General features: G+C 44.4%; 1 protein-coding gene and 1 non-coding gene across 2 annotated transcripts; one reads left to right on the top strand and one right to left on the bottom strand.

Moving 5' to 3' along the window:
• The first annotated feature begins 2,667 nt into the window (after positions 1 to 2,667).
• On the top strand, positions 2,668 to 8,735 carry LOC112895228 (katanin p60 ATPase-containing subunit A1). Its single transcript, XM_025963165.1, has 7 exons — positions 2,668 to 3,002; positions 4,089 to 4,554; positions 5,521 to 5,718; positions 6,417 to 6,661; positions 6,831 to 6,989; positions 7,730 to 7,817; positions 8,201 to 8,735. The coding sequence occupies exons 1-7, from the start codon at positions 2,884 to 2,886 to the stop codon at positions 8,480 to 8,482; spliced, it is 1,557 nt and encodes a 518-aa protein (XP_025818950.1). The 5' UTR covers positions 2,668 to 2,883; the 3' UTR covers positions 8,483 to 8,735.
• A 2,224-nt stretch (positions 8,736 to 10,959) lies between these two features.
• TRNAD-GUC lies at positions 10,960 to 11,031 on the bottom strand. Its single transcript has one exon. It is a non-coding gene; the product is annotated as a tRNA-Asp (tRNA).
• Between the last annotated feature and the right edge of the window lie 13,321 nt (positions 11,032 to 24,352).

Here is a 24,352-nt window from a genome sequence, read left to right as displayed (position 1 = left end):
CCGTGTTTCAACATCGTTAAGTGTGACGGCTCGTACTTATTTTCATGAGATTGGAGAGGTCAATGAATTGGTGAAAGAATGGATGAGTAGTTCTGATTTTATACAGCAAGAAATAGGGTTAAGAATGAAAGACAAGTATGACAAGTATTGGGGGTATTGGCATGACAATTTAGAGTTGCAAAATGAGAAGGGAAAGGGAAAAGAAAAGGAGAAGGAAAATATTAACTTGCTGATTTTTATTGCTGTTGTACTTGATCCTAGATACAAGCTTTCACAATATACAGAAATTGCAATAGATGAGATGTATGGTGACGGTGTTGGGACAGAAAGTTTGGGCTGCAATTACCAAATGTTTGCATGAACTTTTTAAAAAATACAGGAACAATAATTTTTCTTCAAGTGAAGTGCAGTCCCAACCAAGTGATTCGCCCCCATCTAAGCAAGGTGGAGAGAGTGCTAGAAAGTTGAGGACTAGAATTGCTAAGAAGATGAAGCTAGCTAGTGGAACAGCAGGGACATGCAGCAGGGGCAGCAGGACTGAACTTGATAGATACTTGGCTGAAGAGTGTGAAGAAGATACAAAAAAGTTTGATATTCTTGCTTGGTGGAAGGGGCAGTCTACTAGATTTCCCATATTGTCCACAATGGCTCGTGATGTGCTCGCCATACCAATTTTCACAGTTGCTAGTGAATCTGCCTTTAGCACATCTGGGAGGATTCTAGATGATTTTAGGACTTCACTAACTCCATTTATGGTTGAAGCTCTTGTTTGCACTCAAGATTGGCTTAGAAGAGCAACTCCTATCAATATTGAAGAAAATTTGGCCAAACTAGAAGAAGGTAGCTCTATTTTACCATTTGTTTTCTGTTTTCAATTTTCAACAATTATTTAATGTATCCTTTGTTTGCTGTTTTCTATTTGTAGAAATTATTCAAAAATTCAAGGACAAGGCCATTGTTGATGCACATGCTGCGCCGTCACAAATCCAAGGCAGCAAAAAAAGATGGTTACATCCACCAACATCAGCTCACAGCCAAGCAAAAGCTCCAACAACAAGAGCTTATCTAAAGATAAATGACCATGTGAGTTAAATAAATGTATATCATTTCTTCGATTCATATACTCATCATCAATTCTATTTTTTTCTTACTCGTTTCAGTTTGCAAATAATATTTCAGCTTGTGATTGCGAAGGACTGAACTACTGAAGTGATCAAGTGAAGTCTGAAGTCTGAAGGTGTTGGTGCTTGCTGTTGCCTGTTGGTCTTGGTGCTGACTGCTGAGCTATTGAGTTGGAGACTTGAATTCTATGTAATGCTTGATTACTTGCTACTGACTTGGTCATTTGAATTTGAGACAACAAAATATCTATGTGTTGTACTGTAATGCTTGTTGCTACTATAATGCTACCGTTGCTTGTTTGAATTGATGTAATGCTGCTACTATAATGCTACTGTTGCTTGTTTGAATTGATGTTTGGATTGATGCTAAAATTAGAGGAGGTGCTGTCAAAATTTGCTATTAAATGAGCTGCTTTTATGCATCTTGAAACTTCGGTTACTTCGGTAAGTATCGGAACCGAACCGAACTGTACCTCTAAAAACAACCGATCGGTACCTAGGAACCGAAGTTCTCTAGTAACCGAGGAACCGAACCCTACGGATGGGAGCAGCGCGCACGCCTCGTGACTTGTCCTGCTGTCGTCCGTCGCTGGTGCTACGCGACGTTTCGTTGATGAAGTGCTTAGTGCTCTGCGGGTTGGTGGTTCGGCTCGGCCGCGGGTGTGGGAGCTGGAAGAAGTGACAAATGCTCCGCCTGTGCTGTTTTGCTGCTTTCGTCATGGGCTGGGCTTGGAGATTTTCTTCGCGGAGCAATCCAATGCTTGTCCGCCATATGTATGTACGTATATGTGTATGGTATGTCCGTGGTACGACGAGAACATGCACAGAAACACTTGTAGAAAATATAAGTGCACCATAACTGAGAGGGTGTTTAGTTCTATGACTAAACTTTGGTCTATATCATATCAAATATTTAATTATTGATTAGAAGTATTAAACATATACTTAATTATAAAATTAATTGCACATATGGAGACTAATTTGCGAAACGAATCTATTAAATCTAATTAGTCCATAATTTGGTAATATGGTGCTATGCTACTGTAAATATATGCTAATAATATATTAATTAGATTTAATATATTCATCCTGCGAATTAATCTCCGTCTGTGCAACTAATTTTATAATTATCTTATATTTAGTTCATCTAACTAGCATCCGAATATTCGATATGATATTAGCTTTAGAACTTAACCAAACACCCCCACTTTACCGGACAATCAAATTGCTCGTGCAACGTGGAAACAAAAAAACCCCAAAAGTGGATAGCTCTACGAGTCATGCATGCCTTGCGGTGGGGCCGACATTCGTATGCCTTGAGGTGTCCCGGCTCACTGACTGTATCGAGTCATCTGAGTAGAAAATATTGTTTATATACTTTTGCTTATTATTATGACTATGGTTATCACTAACAAGTTGTTGACCGTAAGCGAACCACGGATGTTGGGCTCTTGTCAATGACAGTGGGCCCCCTAGACATTGACAGCGGCCGCTCAAGCGTCAGTGTCCCCGACGCTGGCCCCGGCGGCGACCTCCATCTCCGCCACTGCCACCCGCCCGCAAAGGGTCCAAGCCTCCAACAGCCAGCAGAACCACCATCGCCACGCAACGTTCCGTCCCCCAAAATTCGAAACCAAACGAAGCCGACGCAGATCCGTCTCCCTCCCGTCTTCCCCACCGAGCTGCTCGGCTCCTCCCGCCCGACGCGCTTCGTCGGGAACCCTAGCGCCGGATCTCCGCGGCGGCTGCGGCGGCCGCGGAAATGGCGAACCCCCTGGCGGGGCTGCAGGACCACCTCAAGCTCGCGCGCGACTACGCGCTCGAGGGCCTCTACGACACCTCCATCATCTTCTTCGACGGCGCCATCGCCCAGATCAACAAGTGAGCTCCCCCTGGTCCCCCGACCCCGGCGTCCCGGTTGCGCTCTTTACCCCCTTGATTCGATCGGTATTAGGTTACTGCTGCGATCGGTTGGTGTGGATCGCGACGTCTAGCCCAGTAGCCCGCTCGGATCTGCGTGTTTGGCCGCACGGCTTCGGATTTTCATTTTGGCTGGTTCGCTCGAGTTAATTCGAGGTGGTTGTTTTGCTCCGAAGGGAGCATTGTGCTGAATCGCTGGTGGTTGTGTTCTTAGTTCTATCCCTATTTTTTAGTTTGTAAAACTATCATCGGTTTGCATCCACTTGCAGTCATGTGCCTCTAATTAGGTGAAATTGATCGTTTCTGGTGCGAATTAGCTAAACTTTTATTCTTAGATGACTTCTGTTTGTTTAGATTTGAATGTTGAAGATTTTAGTAATTGGGGTTTATTACTCAGGAAGATGACTTAGAATCAATGTGAGAGTAGGCTTCTTTTTGTTGGAACAACAATCAGCTGTGCATTGTTGCTCTTGCACACCATGAGTATTGATGCTTTAATACTCTTGCAACTTCAAAGTTTAAGTGGCGTGTTTGGACCAGAACATGCTATCACATCAGAATTCATGTTGGACAATGTTTTCTAAGCATTAGTAAATGAAAAGGGTTCACATTCCTTTTCATTTTGTCCTTTCAAATAATCAAATACATATAGATAAATGGTGGTAATTGTTGAATATAGTAAGTGATAAGATACCTAATAGCCTAAGAAATGTATTTTCCTTCTTGTACCTCATGTTATGATGGATAAGACTTAGGCATCTGGCTACTTTGGATGATGATCTGATTCATATAAATTAAGGAACTCTAAGAAAGTAATGGTTGAAGAAGTAAAATAATGTGAAACAGCTGGATGCTTTGTTTAATCATTTATTTTCACTAGAACATTGCATTTCTGTTATGTTAAAGTCAGTATTTACAGATAATATTTTATAAAGCTCTGTCTTATGGCGAATCGGAGTATAGTAACTAGTAAATATAATTCAAAGACTAGATGATGTATTTTCCTTGTTGTGATTCATGTAACTAAGGTTAATCTTAACTCTACAGGCATCTAACTACTCTGGATGATGCTCTGGTTCGTACAAAATGGATGAACTGCAAGAAAGCAATCTCTGAAGAAGTGGAAATTGTGAAACAGTTAGATGCCCAATTAAAGTCCCTTAAAGAAGCTCCTGGTGCGAGGCGGTCCTCATCACCTCCTATTCGCTCCAACAAATCATTTCATTTCCAACCATTGGACGAGTATCCAACTTCGTCACCAGCACCCTTTGATGATCCTGATGTGTGGGCTCCACCAAGAGATGCACCAAACCGAAGGTCAGCAAGAGGTCAATCTAGTGCAAGAAAATCCTCCCAAGATGGAGCTTGGGCACGTGGTGCATCAAGGACTGGAACTCCTAGCCGTAGCGCAAAGCCTAATGGGAGTAAAGGAAGCTCTGCGGTAAGATCATCAACTGCGTCTAGCACTGGTGGGAGAAAAGGAAAACCAAGTTCAAGCAAGGCTGATTCAGCGGTAACTTCTATCAAACAAATGCTCTTTATATTCCTAAATTCTTTATCTCAGAAAATATACCATGTTTCTTTTCATAATTTACATTTTGCACATTGGCATCGGCAAAACAACAAGACTTTAGTTGATGAACTAGTTACTTATTTTTTGTTTTTAAAATTATATTCATATCATCCTAGTAAGAAACCATATATACTTACAGAATCTATTATATGCACTTTTATAATCAATCCTCATGCATGTATCCATTGCAGAATATGTCCTACCTTTTAAATTATTGCCTTCTTGGTGTATATAGAATGCAAGTAAAAAAAATTCTGTGGGGTACTGTTGAATCAATCACCTATTGCCACTTAAACCCCTGCAACTTTTGAAAGCCAGACTTGAAATGGAAGTGTAGAATCATGGGTCTCAACTGGTCATTAAAAATAATTAATTAACATAATTCAGAAAAAATGCATATTGTAAGATGAACTTAACTAGAACAGAATATTCATCATAATTGTATATCCCTTCTGTGCCTGTTTAAGCATGTCATGTTCAGGGTCTTAGTTTTTTATAGTACTGGACACTCTAACAACCAAATCTAATATATAAGATAATGATTCAATCAAATCTCAATTTAAGCAAACAAACTTATGAACTCCATTATCTTTGTTAAAATACTAGCATTTACCATCTGTTTCCTCTGTGCCTGGTTGTATGCTTATCTCATAGGCATAAAGTATGACAGAATACTCGACAAGAATTGATATTAAGATGGCAAGATGACTAACATAAACTATGTTGAAACATTAGTGCCTATCATTATATTCCAAATCAGGATACTGGAACAGACACTTTTGCATCATGTACAATGCACTGACTATCCCTTGTTATCATCCTTCTGCTAAGGTAGATAACTAGCAGTTACTTCTAAATCATTAAGGTTTTTAAAACCTTGTTTTTTTTTTCAATTCTTTTTTACAGAGTAGTGATGCTGAAGAAGGCAAGTCCAAGAAGGGTCAGTACGAAGGTCCGGACACGGACTTAGCCGCCATGCTTGAAAGGGATGTTCTAGATTCTACTCCAGGCGTAAGATGGGATGATGTTGCAGGACTTAGTGAGGCCAAACGGCTCCTCGAGGAAGCAGTTGTGCTTCCTCTCTGGATGCCTGAATATTTTCAGGTAACAATTTATAGAGAAATTTGTCTGTAGGACACTGAATTTTGTTATTTTGTCTATGGAAATTGTGTTTGTCTGCAGGACATTCGTTTGTCCTGCAGATTACTGTCTTGTAAACCAGTTTCCCTAATTTATATTCTGCTTTGTTGTCCCTTACTGGTTCAAACATACCACTGTAAAAAATACCTGAAAAATGCTTCTTCATTGTTAACAATTTTACAGGCATATGGCAATGTTAATGATTCGACATTAAAATTATGTGCCTTTATATTTTAGCATGGAAATTATCTAGATATAAACATTTACCAGTTGTTACACAACTTCAGAAAACGTTTTCCAGAATGATTGTGAACCCAAACCCGACCCTGCCATCAATTTGAAAATCTATGTTTATGGCTTATGGCCACGGACACAATTTAGCATGAAAATGGTGCTGTCTTTATTTGGTACCATGCAAAGTTTCTGGATATGCTCATGTATTGGTTTTCTTAATTGTGATACCAGTTTGGGCCATGTTACTTTTAAATGATTATGTAGGATTATGAACCCAAACCTTACCTGGAGTTTTGAACTTTGTGGCATGATCTGCATAGTTTTTTCTTCTCTCTTCTAATCTTTTTATCCAATATTCCAATCTATGAAGTATACCACTATAGATACTATTCATAGTTGCTAATTATGTCCGCCATATTTCTTATCAGGGCATTCGTCGACCTTGGAAAGGAGTTCTTATGTTTGGTCCACCAGGTACTGGAAAGACTCTTTTGGCAAAGGCAGTGGCTACAGAATGTGGAACAACATTCTTTAATGTTTCCTCTGCAACATTGGCTTCTAAATGGCGCGGCGAGAGTGAGCGCATGGTCCGTTGTTTATTTGACCTTGCGAGGGCCTATGCTCCAAGTACAATTTTCATTGATGAAATCGACTCCTTGTGTACATCCCGTGGGTATGTATATTAAGTTTGCTTTTCGGTTGATGCCTAAGTCAATGAAATTTTCTTGAATACTTAGCGCATAAACATGAATTGTACCTAGACTCCAAACTCTGCTGGACAGAATAAACTACACCTAGGTTATCAGTTAATGTATTTTTCCATTTTCTTTCTAAATATCCAGAGCTTCTGGTGAGCATGAATCATCAAGAAGGGTGAAGTCTGAACTTCTTGTGCAAATTGATGGTGTAAACAATAGCTCCACCACTGAAGATGGTCAACCGAAAATTGTTATGGTTCTGGCTGCTACCAACTTTCCATGGGATATTGACGAAGCACTGAGGTTGGCAAACTCTTTCTGTTTATATTCCATTTACTTGAGTTGCTACTGCCTACTGACAAATAGAGATTGACACCTGGAAGACGCACAAGATGATCCATATAAATCAGTCATACTTTAGCAGTAGTATAGCTTGATTGCTTGATTGGCGCTGCTAGCTGTGTTAGATACTGCTAAAGCCAGAAGCTGCATATTTGATTCATCAAACTTATACCAGATTCTTTTTGTCTGATTCACGCTGCATTTTTCATACCACCGTTTATTGGGTAAGATAATAACCTCATAGTTCTTTAGCGCAGTATGTGGATGATGTAATTTACTGGAGGGGACAATCTGTGTCATGTATAAGCCATATAGCCTAATGCAGTCTGTAAGCAGGAACACTTTTATGAGGATTATAGGTGCCCGTACATTGAAATTAGGTGGACAAATGACATCATTCACAATTACAACCATTGGTGCCTTGTCCACTAATGGACCATGACTGGTAGAGTGGTGCTTCTTGCTTTGTGCAGATGCTCTTTTGTTTGACTGGTTCCACTAATCCATGCCTATATCTAGAATAGTGTGCCATTTTACCTGCTTATTCTCATATGCTGTAGATATGATTTTTCCATGTTGAAAATGTTGGCTTTATTATTTATTTTTACCTTGTTATTTCTTTCCAAGTCATGTGCTGCATGCATGCTACTAATGTTTGCCATTACCACAGTTGTTGACTCTTTGGATCTTAATTGACACAGGCGGAGGCTGGAGAAGCGTATTTATATTCCACTTCCAGATTTTGAAAGTAGAAAGGCACTTATCAACATTAACCTTAGAACAGTTCAGGTAAGTTGGTCATCCTTGTTATCATCTGTCCTGTTTCATTTGGGTCATTATGGACAGACTGCTTTAATCAGCCATGCTGTGCCTGCAAATTTCTAAATTGTTTTAACTGCGCATGCTCATTCTTTCCTGGCAATTAATTTCCTTGAATCACATGGTACCATAAGCTACATGCCTGCATCATACCCAGTATATACATTGGCCCAGCCATTTTTCCTCCTTTTGATTTTCCGATTTTACCAAAAATGGTTACTTATCTCAGCATTGCACTGCAAGTCTTTTAGAATCACATTGCTCACTACCATGATTCCATGATATATGTCGATGATGAGTTATTGTGTTGTATCTTCGGTTGCTTATTACGGTACCTCCTTTTATATGAGCAGATAGCTGCGGATGTTAACATAGATGAAGTTGCTCGGAGAACAGAAGGTTACAGTGGAGATGACCTTACAAATGTTTGCCGTGACGCGTCAATGAATGGTATGAGGCGAAAGATAGCCGGCAAGACCCGCGACGAGATCAAGAACATGGCGAAGGACGAGATAGCGAAGGATCCAGTGGCCATGTGTGACTTTGTGGAGGCTCTGGGCAAGGTCCAGAAGAGTGTATCACCCGCTGACATAGAAAAGCACGAGAAGTGGATGGCTGAGTTTGGATCCGCTTGAGACCTAGGCTCCTCATTCAAAGTTCTGCAGATCTTCAATCTTCACCCTTTTTTTGCGTGTTCTTTGCTGGTTTTTCCTATCACTTGCACTGCCGCCAGCTGTGGCATTCTTCCAAAAGGTGTACAATGACCTGTTGTTATCCGTTGGTGGTGTTGTGGCATAGGCCAGAATCAGGTTTGTCCATGGAACCATCCTGTTGATTTTCAGTGACGCTAGGAATTAAATTCTCGATTATTTTAGTTCTTCAAATGCATTTTCTCTGTCCATGAAATGGATCTCATCCATAAGACGTGACAATCTTCGTCAGATGTGGATTGACCCTGACTGCAATCGGGCCTGAGTCCACAACAGTTCCCTGTTGGCGTGCAGCCGTCGTGTCTCTTCATACAAGCGCTTCTGCTTCTTGAACAGTAGTATCAAGTATGTTTGCTTTCTTCCATTTGCTATACATCTCCGTCCTGGCAGGGAGTTTTTTTTAAAAAAAGGGTTAAAAAATTAAAATTTGAAAAAAGGTGCTGGTTTAGAACAATTCGAAAAATGGGTGTCTTCTGCCCAATCAACGGGCGGGATGAGACGTCCCGCCCATCCAACGGGCGGAGGGTCGAAAAATGTTTCGCACGCCCCCATCAGAGGTCTCTTCGCGAAAGTTACACGCCATCCCGCCCTTCCAACGGGCGGGGTGTCTTCCGAGGGGCCTCCCGCCTGGAGGGCGGGAGGTTCCCCCGAGGGGCATCCCGCCCCCCCCCCCCCCCCAACGGGCAGGAGGTTCTCCCGAGGGGCAACTCCCCTCCCAACGGGCGGGATGTCCCCCCCCACTATTTAAGCCCCCCACCCACCCCTAATTCTCATAATATTCATCAAAAATCAACAAAAAAGAAAAAGGAGGAGAGGAAGAGAGGAGAGGAGAGGAAGCGGCGAAACCCTGTCCACACGTCGGTTTGTAGGTATATTCTCGTTATAATCGTATAATTACTAATTATTTTTACGAATATTTGTTAGGGTAGTTATACGTAGAATAGTTTTCAGTACTTTCAATAGCTTTTAGAAATATTTGTTAGGGTAGTTCTATTTTAAATAGTTTTGAGTATTTTTAATAGTTTTTAGATATATTTCTTAGGGTAGTTATATTTTGAATAGTTTTTATAATTGCAATAGTTTTTAGATATATTTCTTAGGGTAGTTATATTTCGAATAGTTTTCAGTATTTTTAATAGCTTTTAATATATTTCTTAGGGTAGTTATATTTCGAATAGTTTTTATAATTTTAATAGTTTTCAGATATATTTCTTAAGGTAGTAATATTTTGAATAGTTTTCAGTATTTTTAATAGATTTTTGAAATATTTTGAATAGTTTCCAGATGCATTTACGTACTCGGAGGACCACATACGCCGACGGGCTAGGACTAGGGGGGAGGACCAAGAGAGCGCGAGGTCCGGGACAAGCGGGGTAGATACTCCTGATTCGGTGGATTTTTTATATTTAAACTGTTTTTGTATGATACTATTTTCTTTTTAATTGGTTGATGTATCGTACTATCGTAATATTTGGATTCTACGTTGCAAAACGTTATCGTTTAACCATCTTCATACGAGTTTTAGATACAACAATCTTTTTCGTAAAATTGAATTAAAATTTTATATGTATACAAAAGAGTACGGCGAATAAATATTGTATTTGAAAATAGCCTGAATTTCAAATAGTTTGTAAATCATAAATTCCAACAAAAAATAATAAAAAAATAAGCACTGAACATCCCGCTCGGCCAGTGGGCGGGATACGTCCCGCCCTCTGACCGGGCGGGATTCCTGCCTCAGGGACCTCTTCGCGAATAAGAAAATTTCTTATTCGCGAAGAGACCCTCGGGAGGGCCTGCAAATATTTTTTGGAACATCCCGCCCGCTGGATGGGCGGGATGTCCCCGGCCCCACGCTTCCCGCCCGATCAACGGGCGGGAGGCACCTATTTTTCGAATTGTTCTAAGCCGGCACCCCTTTTTCGAATTTTAAGTTTTTTTAAATCCCTTTTTTAAAAAAACTCTCCTGGCAGGCGGCTGCAACTGCAAGGCCCAGGACTCCAGGAGCACCGGTCGTATGGAGCAGACGCTGGTGTCTGGTGGTCTGCTGACGAGCCTGGCATGACACCAAGACCTGGAAGAGAACTCCAGATCCTTTAAAGTGTCTAGTAGTATCAGGCCTACTACCTGTCATGCACGTAATCCAGAGTTCCAGACGCAGGTTGGAAGTCGTATCCTCGGCTAGTTGGCTGAGCTTTTCATGTGACTAAGCATGGTACATCAACAAGGCAGTAGCCACTGTTCGAACCTAACATCATGCATGTCCGAATACTGTACAAAGAAAAAGGAGGCCGGACATCGTCCGAGAAAAAAGAAGAGGATAGATATTATATCTGCAACGATAATCCCAGTGCAGGTTTGCAAGCTTAGGGAAAAAGTTGGTTGCGCAGACAGAAAAATATCGCCGTTGCCGGGGATCGAACCCGGGTCGCCCGCGTGACAGGCGGGAATACTCACCACTATACTACAACGACTCGGTTGAACTCAAATCAATCTTACCACTATTAGTATACAGTACACGGATGTCTCAGCGAGGCAATTACGAATTTACTGGGTGAAGACTGCTGATTTGCTCCACAGCTCGATTTCACCTTTTTGTGGCTGCTTCGCTGGGTGTTGGGATGCTGCCGCTGTACACGAACCCATCCTGCAGAGTCAAAGTAGGAATGCAGGAGCTACCCGCAGACCCTCTACGCCGCTACAGGGTGCCGGCGTAGGCTGCATCGCTGGCTGCATGCGTGGGCACACCTGCATCATGCTACGACTACGATCAAAGTTTTGCAGCCTCCTACGCGCGCCATGCACCGATGCAGGCACGCCCGCCCGTGTCTGGCTTCCCGCTTCAGAAAAGGCGCAGCCACCGCATTTAGCCCCCACCCCCACCCCCACGCGCTGTTTCTGAGGTCAAAGTTGCAGTAAAGATCCATGCACGCAGTACACCAGCAAAAGGAACAAAAGGAGCATGAACAGTGTTGCAGTTGCAGGTGATAAGACGTGAGCTAGAGCCAGGGGCCGGCCGGGGGAGGATAGCTGACCGAGCAACTGGAGACGGACAGCGCGCAGAGTCGTCGAAGCGCGCGGCAGCGCACTGACGAGCTCGAGGAGCCGCGCGCGGAACCAGAACAGTGAACAGAGCAGCTGGTGCTGTTGCTGGCACTGCGCGGCTTAATGGCATGCTGGCATGGCATGACATCGCCCCCCTCGCGCGCTCTACCTCCAAGGACGCCCTGCTGCCGGTGCCGGTGCACGCTGTGCCGCCCGGGCCAGGATGCGCGGCGCTCGGCGGTGGTGGACACCTACCAAGGCAGCCAGCCCCCGGGTATTCCCACCCGCACACGCACGCGCCCACGATCGATGCGTGTGTTTCTTTCTCCCCGTGCTCTTGTTCCCTGCCCCCGGGGCGGGCCCGGCCTCTGCGCGCATGCCGCTCGCTGACCCCGCCGCTTATTATCCACGGATCCACCGCAAGGAGTACGCTGCGTGCGCGTGAGCGTGCGCGCCGTGGGCCGTGGCACGGCTCAGCGGCGCAGCGGATCCATCGGCGCGCACGGGCACGGCCGGGGGCTGCGCCGTGGTCTGCCTGCCGCGCGCCGGCCTTGCACGCACGGACGTACGACCGAGCTAGACCGACGTGCGCGTGCATGCAGACATGCAGTGCGAGCAGCGGAGCGGCCGGCATCGTCTCGCCGTCTTGTGTTCCATCCCGGCATCTCCCGTCTTGTCCGTCCGTGTCGCCGCCAGTGCGCTGACCACGCACTAGCTACGCTCTCCCGCAGTCCGGCAGGCGACGCAGTGCGCAGCGTGCGGCACGGCATCTTTCCTTTTGTTTATTCCTGCGGGCTGTGCGGGCACAGTACAGCAACGACGCCGCGACGCGCGCTTTTGTCAGCGTGCACCGACGGGCGAGGATCGCCAAGGCCAGCGCGGGCGCTGGCCGCTGGGACGCGATGCCGCTGCTGGGCAGTCTTGCTTGCGTGCCCAGAGAGGGATAACCTGAACACAGAATTAATGGAGGGAGAGGAGCGGATGATTCGGCGCTTCTTTGACAGAATTGCAGCTGAATTCAGTGAAATCGCGCACCAACACTTCACCGGGTCAGGACTCAGGAGACTGGGATACAATCGTACATAAGGGCTATTTGGATCCAGGGCTAATTTTTAATTTAATCCGGATCATATCAGATATTTGTATACCAAATAGAGGGATTAAACATGAGCTAACTATAAAACTAATTGCATAGGCCGGTACTAATTCGCGAGATAAATCTATTAAGTATAATTAATCTATCATTAACATATATTTACTGTAGCACAATATGATCAAATCATAGACTAACTAGACTCAATAGATTCATCTTACCAATTAACTTCCATTTATACGATTGATTTTGTAATTAGATATATTTAATACTTCTAAACATTCAATATGACGGTACTAAACTTTATTCCTGACAAACCAAACATGCCGAGAATCGACAGGGCGAATCACAATCGGTGTATTCAATAGGCTGCTGTGTGCTGTGCATTGTACGTATGCCTACCTGCCTTTCGCAGCTAGCTTCGCCGTTCATCAGAGTTCAGCTAGACAGGCAGTGCCCCCCTGCCCCTGCTCGCCTATGCTTTCCTGGCATCTGTTGCATCCCTGCACACGGCTGCTTGCATTCATACGCATCTCTCGATCCACCGCGCCAAATACCGGTACGCCCTGCGCGACCCTTTGCTGCTGCATCGGGCCTGCGCGCGCGCGCACGATCTTTCTAGTAGAACGGGGAGTAGCGTATGATGGTGTACGAGTACGTGAGGTATTCAAGTCTGAATCTCTGATACCACACGTAGCCAGAGCTTCGTGTAGCATGCACGACTACCATGCGATTTGTCTACCCCGGATCTATGCCTGACCACGAACGGAATGAGAGATTTTGTACCGTCAGGGACAGGATTTAATGCCAACTCTGGGTGTAGTAGCAGGCCAGCAGCCATGTCCAGCGGTTAAATTCACCAGAGAGTGGTCAGAACAATCAGAAATGTGGCTTTACTGAGAGAAGCTGTAGTGATCATACTCCCCTTTTTTTAGAAGATGTACTGATCATACAATGCTGTTGACTTTGAACTTTGCCGTTCATTTCCATTTCAAGAAAGAGAGAACACACGGGCCTTCAAACTTGAATGAAAGGGTAAACGCCACATAAAGAAATACACATATCAATGAAAAACTAAACAATATCTTGAATGTGGTTGTACCTTTTACGGTTTTACCTACCAAAAATCGAACCCCAAGTTTGATGCCACATGTGCATCATCATTGATGCGGCTCTTTCTTTTGGTGATAACCCACATGTTATCGATAGTGTATCACAATGTGGTTCTAGCTTCTACCTACTGAAAATAGAACCTCAGGTTTGATGCCATATAGCTTCCACATATTTCTTTCAATGTTATTAGGCAAACTGTTTATCAAGAATGAGATACATGTGGATATGACTTTGCCAATCTCAAAATTTGCCGGTCCAATCTCATCAAAGCATTCATAGGGGCAAGGAATGCACACTTTCATATGATTGAGTGTGCGTATATGTATATCAGCGTCAGTATTTGTATTGTGATTAGCAAAAGGAGAATAATAAATTTACCATCACATATCTCAAATTACCCTCAACATATAAATCCTGGTCGAGAAACAATCTTAATTACTATTACTAAATGGAGGCTTCATGCTAATCCTCATGTGAGATGTACTAGAAAAAGAGAGAAATCTTATAAAAATCTATGATATATAAGAAAAATATCTTAACGAAGATTTCATGGGCTATAATGACCATTGGCAACGGTAGCCATCAGATCTAATATGTTTCTAAATGAGTAAAATGTACTAGAGGTCCACCAACTTATAAGGGTGTGTCATTTAGGTCCACGAACTCCAAAAATGCACATCAACTTGTAATTTGTGTCACTTAGGTCCATAAATTTTAAAAATATAGGTCCATGAGCTCTGAAAGTGCATTTTTTGTCCATAAACTTATAATTTGTATCACTTAGTTCAATAAACTCCGAAAGTACATTTTTAGATCCATGAACTTCATCCATGAGCAGTCGTGTGGCTACAGACGCGCCCACAAAGGTCGTCCCGATATTGCTGTCCATGAACATCTTTCAATCCCTTACCGAGAACCACTCTAGGTTGACCCAAGTCTAACATCGTCACGAGATTTTTCGCCACAACACCTAGCGTCACCATATCCGGCCACCCGCGTCACGGAAGACATAATATCCCCTACCATGGTATACATATTGTTGAGCCCCTCTGTGACCTCCTCCACCTTTCCCAAGCCATCACCCCCTTCTCACCAATGCCAGTCTGTAAGCCCCCTTTGAGTCCTAATATATGTCAATAACCTTCAAGATAAATCTTTCATCCCTCCTCTCTCCTCTCTCTATGCACTTGATTCGAAATCAGGGCTCAAATTTGGCCCTTCTAGCGAAACTCCAGCAGCGTCCAGGCACCGTGTAGATTTATATTGGTGCGATATCAAAGCATGAAGACTAGGTGGCGGGGTATGGATCTAGGCGACACAAATTATATGTTTATGGACCTGGGAATGGACTTTCAGAGTTTGTGAACCTATGTGACACAAATTACAAGTTTATGGATTCAGAAATGCAATTTCAAAGTTGATGGGCCTAAGTGACACTCTCTTACAAGTTGATGGACCTATGATACATTTTACTCTTTCTAAATTATGCATCTTTGCCATTAAAAAGGAGCTAGTCCAAGGAGGCTATATATGCACTTCTAAATTTCCCAATCTATCATCAGAATAGTATTAACAAAAGTACCTCTAGCGTTCGCTTTTAAATTAATGACTTTCCCACTACCAAAAATTAGTCCAGAGTGCTACAACATTAGTGTTTTAAATTGTCCACTTTACCATTACAAAAAAATAAACCTAAAATAACACCAATACCTGCTTCTAATTTACCCACATGTGCCACTATGAAAATTTTAACTCTAAGTGCTTCTAATAAATTACCCACATGTACCACTATTTGGAAGTTGACTGCCGAAATCTACAACTCAGTAACCTATATTTAGTGACAGAGTGAGCATTATTGCATAGTTCTCTCTTGGTTGTCTGATCTCACGTGCCTGAGCTGCTAGCGGCCGGTGTGCATGCTCCTGTGGTAACTATTCTCCGATTCTGGCACGCATCCTGCTGCCTTTGTCCACACTCAGTGACGGAACACACACACACACTATACTGTATATTGTACATGTTTTTAACCTTTTTTTACGAAAGGTTGTACAGTAGTGTGGGTAATCAGTAAAGGCGGCGACCTAAGTTAAGACCATGCGCGCGTGTATATAGCGCTAGAAACAGCCGGCCGCCCGGGCTGGGCCCAGACATTGATGATCGAGCTGAGCCCACGCCCGCCGTCGTGTTGCGCGCGCATCGATCGCCAGATCCGCCGAACAAGCGCGCGTTTTGGAGGGGAGGGCGCGAGGCGCGCGTACACATACATCCGCGGATGCCGCCGCTCCCCTCCGCCTGCCCCTCGACGTACGTCGCGGCTCCTGCCAAGTACGCAATCGCATACGCCGCGCCGGTACCTGTCCGGCAAGCGTATACGTCAAATCCCGTGACATTTCTTCAGAGGCTTGCAGACATTGCCGCGTGGTAACTTCTGCTCGGTCGATTGTGCTGTCTGTGTCATCGAATCAGCCGGACGGGATCGAACAAGATTGAATGATGCATGCATGCATGGAGGGAGGGTATACTGGTGGTACTGGTAGTAGACTAGTGAGTAGTAGCTGCCTCGAATAGTCAAATCCAGAGCGCGTATTTCTAGCCTCTTCTGTTCTTCATCAGGAGCAGAAGCTACCGTCAAGGCGCAACCACTGGGATTGCCATCACTGTCAGTGAAATTACTAGTTTACTAATAAGTACCACTCAACTCACGCTAATAAGAACATCATTATGAAGTTATTTATTTATTTATTTATATATAAACAAGGAAGACTGCGAAGAATCGCCGGATCGACGCATGGGGGAAGGTGGGAATAAAGCTGAAACAGGCGGCAGTCTGGCTAACGTAAGGTTTGTTCGATATGTCTGTCACGTATGCATGGCACACCATCTCTCATCAGTTCCATTCACAGTGCGTGCATAAGGCCAGCCAGCAGTGATGAGAGACTATGCATATTCATACACTACGTACAACCATGCTGCTGCTAGGTGGTCACGGCTCACATCTTATTGCACAGTATAGCTAGCTGGAGTGTCGGCGTTGTAGCATACCACACCTCACTGTGCAATGATGCAATTAATTATGAATGGTCCATCCAGCGGTAGCAAGGGACAAAAGAGGACTCTGGAATCATGCCATCTGCTTATGCTGCTGCTAATATAGTAATATAGCACATGCAGGTCTATTTGGCGCTTCAAGCAAACCTTAAGCAGTTAAGCTTGTACTGATCTGTGCACTTTTAGTAGCTAGTAGGATATGGGTACATTTGATGTGCGTCCTTCACATGCCACAGTTAAGCAGCAATATTGTGGATAGACGTGCAATAAGCAGTTAACCAGAGCTCCTTCCCTGCTCTGGCCTTTTGCTGTTTTGCAGTAGCGGTACACCCATTAATTCTTCAAGGCCTCTGATCTTATCACCCTGCAGTCACATGCTGAGCGCCACCCACAAGCTTGCAAGAAGCGAGCAAGCTTACAAGGAGGCAGTCGAGAGAGGCTAGCTAGCAGGTGCATACTGCAGAGTGACATGCATGCAGGCTCCCTTCCTTCCTGTACCTCTCCCCAGCTTGCTTTGCTCCCATCCATGGCCCCAGCACTCCAGCAGGCAGCGGCTAGCTGATCGAGCCGAGACCCAGCAGGCAGGGGGCCAGCCGGCCAGGCCAATGCCCCGCCACGCCAATCGAAAGCAAAGGTATAAATTAAAGGCGGCCTCCCTCCCCCGGCCCATAAATGAGGGCACAGTGGCGTTGCATGCATTCGGCCCTGCGCAGCCGCTGAATATTCCCTGCCGCCGAGCATTAACGGCCAGAGTTTGAATGGCTGAGGACAAGCACCCTGCTTCCTGCCTTCCTCCCAGTACCACCCATTCTGCTTCTGCAGGGAGGCATCCATCCATCGAAAGACCACACAGGCACAGCACCGAGCTTGGGGCCAAGCTACAGCGCTGCACCAGAGCACCACCTGCTCGCTGCAGCGAGCGTGACCAATCGGAGCCGGAGCACCAGAGGAGGGGGAGAGAGAGAGGCAGAAACACATGTGGAATAGTGGTAGATGCATTCAAGGCGCCCTGACCATCTAGAATAGAACGGGCAGCGAGGGCTTCGGCGGATGCATGTGTGCAAGGCCGGCCGGCCGCCGAAGAACCGTCGTCGTCGTCTCATCTTATCTTGTTCCGGTGTGGTACCGGCCGGCCAGCCGGCCAGATTATGTCCCTTCTGCTGCTGCGAGGGTTTAGAAGGGGAATATATGTCTCTAATGCCAATTATTGAGGTCCAAACAGGACCATTTAAACACACATCCTTGTACATCTGCATCTATCTGTGGCTGTACAGATGTGGGGATGGAAAATTTGGCATGTAGCACCCTCTTTTTTAAAATAATTATTTTTGAAATTTAAACCAACGACAGGGGAGCTGCTGGGTAAAACTACTGAAAGGAAATGCTGCTCATGTGAACTCGTACAGTAACTATAGCTAGCTAAACGCAAAAACTCCCTCTGGTTGCAAGAATATATAGCTCGTTTCAGAGTTGGTCGCAAAGATTAACTGGGAAGATAGGCGAAATGTCCATGCTACTATCATTTTATTTATTATCATGTCAATGAGCAAAAGAATGCTGTGTAACCTCACCTTTACCCTTAACAATGAACAATCAAGAAAGGGAAAAGATGGAATAATTGAGTTAATAAAGTTACATTATTGGAATCATCATGGACTGGCATATATTCGGAGAATACTAGGGAATGATAAAACAACGTGTACTTGGTATTCGAGCCTGGTAGTAACTGGATGATGCTTTAGAGAGGGAGCACAAACAAAATAGTAGTTAAGCTCCGAAAAGGCACTAATTTTTAAGAGGAAGCAAACATGGATGCGCTTTTGAGTAGTAGATATATAAGAGAAGTAGGAGAACTTTAGTAGAATACAGCAAGGATAAAAACAGAGACATTACATGCATGAATTACAAAAGTGTAACTGATGCATTCCAGGCTTAAGACTTTTAGACTACCTCCAACTCCTCACATACTAACAAAGCTAGCTGCTCAAGCAGGCTGTTGGGACTGATGTCTAGCATCACTAGCTCCACGCCAAGAATGCGTCACTTACAGCCTCTTAATACCAAAGAAGACCGGGAAAATTGGAACAAAAACAAGCAGGAGAGGGAGGGGAAAGCAACATTCCAGGGTCGGAGTGCTGATAATAATAGAGCTAAGAATAATCTAATAAGATGCCTAGCAAAGAGAGAGACATGTATATATCTCGGACCATGACGCCTCAATTCCCCACGCCCTCACGCCGGCCTCCATGCTCCCCGCGTGCGCACAGCTCGCGGAGCGGAGCAGCGGAGTGGCGGTGCGAGAGCTCACCGCCGAGCCGCTCGCCGGCCGGCGTCGCCTATCTGTGAGGCTTGTTTCGCACCGGCTGCTCGCTTGGGTCTCCAAACGCTGGCCAGGTCGCAGCTGCAGCGGAGCGGGTAGTGACGGCGGCGCCCAGCTCCACCATTGGCACAGGGAGGAGAGCAAGAAGAAGATGAGGCATTTTCTTGAGCAGCTAGTAGTTTAGTGCGAGGGTGAGGAGTAGAAGAAGACAATAGAGAAAGGGGTGGTGTTTTTATACTGCAGGGAGAAGATGAGAGCGAAGAGAGAGAGAGAGAGAGAGAGAGAGAGAGAGAGAGAGAGAATGCTACATAGCTACAAAGGCGGGCCTGACTGACAAAGTCTGCACCTTTCGTAGCAATTGCAAAATTGATTGTATTGTGGCATGGCACAGTGCTACTACATGACTACGTACTAGTTGTACTATACATGTGCATTACTGCATTGGTCTTGTCTTGCATTGGCCCATGAACACACAGAATCCAAGGTACATTTTCCCTCTACGCTGAATATATGTACCTGTAGAGTATGCACGTACATGTTTTTTCAAAGAAAAAAAAACTGGTCTACACTCTACAGGTCTAGTATGCACTCGGTCTGCACTGTCTTTTTCTCCCATCGCAGCCGGCCGGCCCGGCCGTTGGCGTTTCTTCAGTCGTCTAGCTATGAGAATCGAGGGACAGAATGGAGCAAGATTAGGGCTTTTGGAGAGTTGCAGCGAGTGCGTGCAGGCAGGACTACTACTGCAGATTGATTACTGGCTTAAACATTTACGGAGAGGGTGATGGGGAGGCATGTTTGTGGGGAAGTGCAAAACGCACCGACACGAGCTCCGAGACACGCCTTGCATTGGGGTCAGCGAAAAATACTGCTCCTCTCATCCTCTGCTCTGCAAATGTCCATACTCTATCCAGCCTGGCTGCGAATGTCCACACACTAGTCTAGTGTGCTGCTTGCATTGTGTTTATTTACTCACGATCCCGTTTTATTACAGTTGTTTCTATTTACAACATATATAGAGACCAATCCGAGGGCTAGTTGCATGTGAAAAAAAATTGACCGCGCCTGCAGGAGGAAAAGGACATGAGTGAGAGGGACCTGAATTGGCTTGGAGTGACTGAATTGCTTGTCTGCCTCTGTGTCTCAGCCCCGGCCTTTGATTCTCAATGCAAACTATGAGCCAAAATTTACTGGTGCTTTCCCTGCCATGAGGAAGATGATCGGATGTTGCTTGCTAATTTTTCCATCGTATCTATCCGAAATGGCCTATATTAATTAACAACACCGTTTAATATTGCTGAAATTTCAACAATATTTTATGAAAATTGCATCGTAGCGGATCGTTCAACCCATGCAGAGAAGCAGCCTAGCTGGAAAGTGGAAACTCGTCTACCGATGCCTCGACACAGGAGACTGCCTAGGTGGATGGAGTTAACAATAAGTAATCGATCATAAGCGCTGTCTGGCCAGGCAGCCAGGGAGCACTTAACCGCAGCAGCTTTATCACCCATCAGTGCGACTAATCCAGCATCACGGGTTTTTTTATTTACTGAAATAGCACTAGCACAGATGCTCAGAGGCACACGCGCGTATACTGACCTCTATAAATGCATGTAGGTACATACTACATTTATGGACATATGTACAAGTCTTGAATGGTAGATCTTGAATTTGATGGACTTACTATATTGCATTGTTGTCTCTTTTTTTTTTGTAAAGACTATAGGGCATTATTGTCAATTGCCACATCGCCTACTACTTGAACTCTGAAATACACGTCAAATAAAACCTTGGGTTTGATCATCACTGATCGGTATAGAATTGAACGTAAATATGAAACCACCTCCGCTAATCATTGAAGCTATTGTTTTTTCACATTAGGCCTGTTCTATGAGCAAGGTTAGTTTGAGCCACTAGTAGCTAGAAACCAAAACTAGCTTCAGTTACATGCATGTGCTTGGCCATGTACGGAAGCTTCACTAGCTTTCGCTCTTTAATTTCCTGTCTGCTTTATATAGTACATGTTTTAGCAGCTCCGTAGGAACGGTGTCTTTTTTTACTACGACCTTGCCTATCTGGTTAGCTAACTTCCTTCTTTGCTTCCTAAAGGTGCACAGTTTGGTGTGCGTATTTGTAGAATAGGATTTCACCCCCATGATAGAAGAGAAAGGACGCCTTTGTTTTTATCTGCCGGTGCTTCATTCATATCATGCTGCTATCATTGGAGAGAACACCTGTTACCATGTAGGGGTAGGGGCTACGTAGTGTATAAACAATGTACTGCCTGATGCAAATAAGCTCCAAGATAGACTGATGAGAGGGATGGAAAAAAGCATATATGTGTGCAACACTGTGTTACATCATGTTTTGTCTCCATATAAGCATGGCCTGTTTTCTAACTCATTATTGCAGAGCCCGATGCTACTGCTACTAGTGCATGGAGCATGCTCGGTATGGCTAGTTTCCTTTTTTTTAGACGGAAAATAAGCTACGAACAGGGAAAAGGACAGAAGAATTCCATGGCGGCTGAGCTAGGCGGCACCGCGGCAGGAATTGGCGGCCGATGGGAATATGCTCAGTGACAAACGCTGCAGGAGCAGCAAAGCGAAGGCAGCATGAGCTAGTGGAGGCTCAGCAGGCGATGCAAGGCCACGTCACTTCTCAGCAATCAAGCAAGCAGGGAGAAGCGAATCAACAAGGATGCATGCATGCTTGCTTGCATTCATGCGCACACCGATGCTCCAGCGGGTGTCGCCGTGCTGAATAATGCACGCACGCAGGGATTCTCTCTGCGTGTCGAGAACAATATTAGGCATGCCGCATGCGTCTCTCTCACGGACACATGAAAGAAACCCAGCAGAAGGGGCATCTGAACGATCCGAAGCAGCCGTATGTGAATTCGTGGACAACATTTATTTTCTGTAGCATCAGTTACATCCCGTTTGTTTCAACTTGTAGCTGATTTTAAAAAATTTAGAAATCAGATAACTTCTAGAATCAATTCTCGGTTCTGAATTCTGGAAGTCATCAAACTTTTACTTTAAAATCAGTCAGAAGCTAAAATAAATAATGGAACCTGGTGTCACCGTGGATCGAGCAAATTATTAGCCGGTTCATTTTCCACTCCAATATTGTAAACGTTGTTCCGTCTCATGCGTAGATGGAGACGGATCCTAGGATTCTACAGCGCTTTCCTGCAGCATGGGCCTCTCGCACCGTTCAATTCAGATCGAACTCGATCACGATTCACGAGCACGGCGAGGAGATGCACATCGGCCAGTAGCTCTCGGCCCCATTGGAGTGGCGGACAGAAAAGCCGCTTCATCTACTGGTCGAAATGGCTAGATTCGCTCGCGGGCGCGCCCTTTCTAGCTAGAAGCAGGAAGACTCTGGTTTGTGGCCGTTGTGCCGAGCGCCCGGCCGAGCGTGCTCGCTGTCACAAACCGGCGGTGGTGGCGGCGCGTGTTGGCGCAGCATCCCCGGTCAAGGGGTGTTGGTTCTCCGGCGATTATTTTAAATCATATCACATCAAATATTTTAATACCAATTAGAAAGATTAAATATAAATTAATTATAAAACTAACTATATAAGTCTAGGATTTATTCACGAGACGAATCTATTAAACCTAATTAATCTATAATTAGCATATATTTACTGCAACATCACATGGACTAATCACGGACTAGTTAGGTTTAATAGATTCGTCTCGCGAATAAAAGGTTATAAAATTTATTTTATCATTAACCTATATTTAATACTCCTAATTAGCATCCAAACATGCAATGTGACAGGGTTTAAAATAAACCCCACCGACCCAACACCCCTCGGTTCCGAGCGATCAGTGAATGATGGGCGCTTTCGGACGGACGACGGCGGCGAGGAGTCAAGAAACGCAGCCACATTTGGCACCCAAAGGACCTGGCTGGCTCGGAAATATGCATACTTCGTGTCCCTGCTCTTTTCACCGCCCTTTCTTTTGTCGGTTTGGTTTTGTGTCGGCATGCATAGCAAGCGACCGGGCCGCTTCCTTTTCCTCGAGAGCTCTCTGGCTCAGGCCCGTGCTTGAGGGCTTGCAGCCCGTGCGCTCGAACAGGGCCTCAAGCACGGGCCTGCGTACATCGATCCATGATTCTATCCTTACAAGACAGCAATATGTATCAGAAGTTTTGAAGGGTCACGGATTAATCTGCAAGAGAGAATCTCGGATGGAGAAAGCAATATTTCATAAATTAGTGGATTTGCTTCGTGAGTGGAATCTTCTACAGGATACAAGAGGAGTTGCTGTTGAAGAACAAGTAGCTATATTCATCTATGCTGTCTCAAAGAATACAAGCAATCGAGATCTGCAATGGCGCTTCCAACACAGTGGTGAGACAATAAGTAGACACTTTGGGACGGTACTAAAAGCAATGGTCAGGTTAACTGGAAGGTTTATACAACTGCCGGCGGTGAATATTCTGCTCAAAATTTCAAATAACTCGAAGTTTATGCCATACTTTAAGGTACCAACAATGTCATCCATATACTATCATACATCCATTTATATTTGTTGTACCTTAAAATTTTAACTAGAGTAATATTCTGTAGGACTGCATTGGGGCAATATATAGAACACATGTTCCAATTTCCATAGCTCCACGTCTACGTAGAGATCCATATCGAAACAGAAAAGGGACATTGTCACAAAATGTCATGGTTGCATGTAATTTGATAATCAGTTTGTACATGTTAGTGCAGGGTGGGAAGGCTCAACTTCAGACGCGAGAGTGTTGCAAGATGCACTGCAGAATAATTTTTACTTGCCTAAAGGAAAGTTTTATTTAGTTGATGCAGGATATGCCAATACACCAAACTTCATTGCACCATATCGCAATGTAAGATATCATCTACAGGAGCAAGGCAGAAGCAACCAAAGGCCACAAACTCCGCAAGAGTTATTCAATCTAAGGCATGCACAACTCCGTAATCTTGTTGAACGTATTATCGGCGTTCTGAAAATGCATTTTCAAATACTTAAATATGCTTCGTATCATCCCCTTGACTCACAAGCAGACATTGTGTTTTTCTGTTGTGCGCTTCATAATTTTATACGTAGCTATGAGGGAAGTGAGCAATGGATTGAACAATCAGGTCTGTGTATTAAGGAGAAGGAAATAGTTAATATTCCTAGTGGAGATA

This window comes from Panicum hallii, chromosome 5 (assembly GCF_002211085.1).
Source record: "Panicum hallii strain FIL2 chromosome 5, PHallii_v3.1, whole genome shotgun sequence".
In the NCBI taxonomy this organism is placed as follows: Eukaryota; Viridiplantae; Streptophyta; class Magnoliopsida; order Poales; family Poaceae; genus Panicum; species Panicum hallii.
Note: the sequence above shows the minus strand (reverse complement) of the source record. Positions and strands in the feature narration are given on the sequence as shown.

Bases quoted from the DNA above. Each gene is read 5' to 3' on its own strand.
- LOC112895228 (XM_025963165.1), top strand. From the start codon at position 2,884: ATGGCGAACCCCCTGGCGGGGCTGCAGGACCACCTCAAGCTCGCGCGC. The intron at 3,003-4,088 runs GTGAGCTCCCCC...TTAACTCTACAG, and splicing joins GCCATCGCCCAGATCAACAA to GCATCTAACTACTCTGGATG. The intron at 6,662-6,830 runs GTATGTATATTA...CTAAATATCCAG, and splicing joins TCCTTGTGTACATCCCGTGG to AGCTTCTGGTGAGCATGAAT.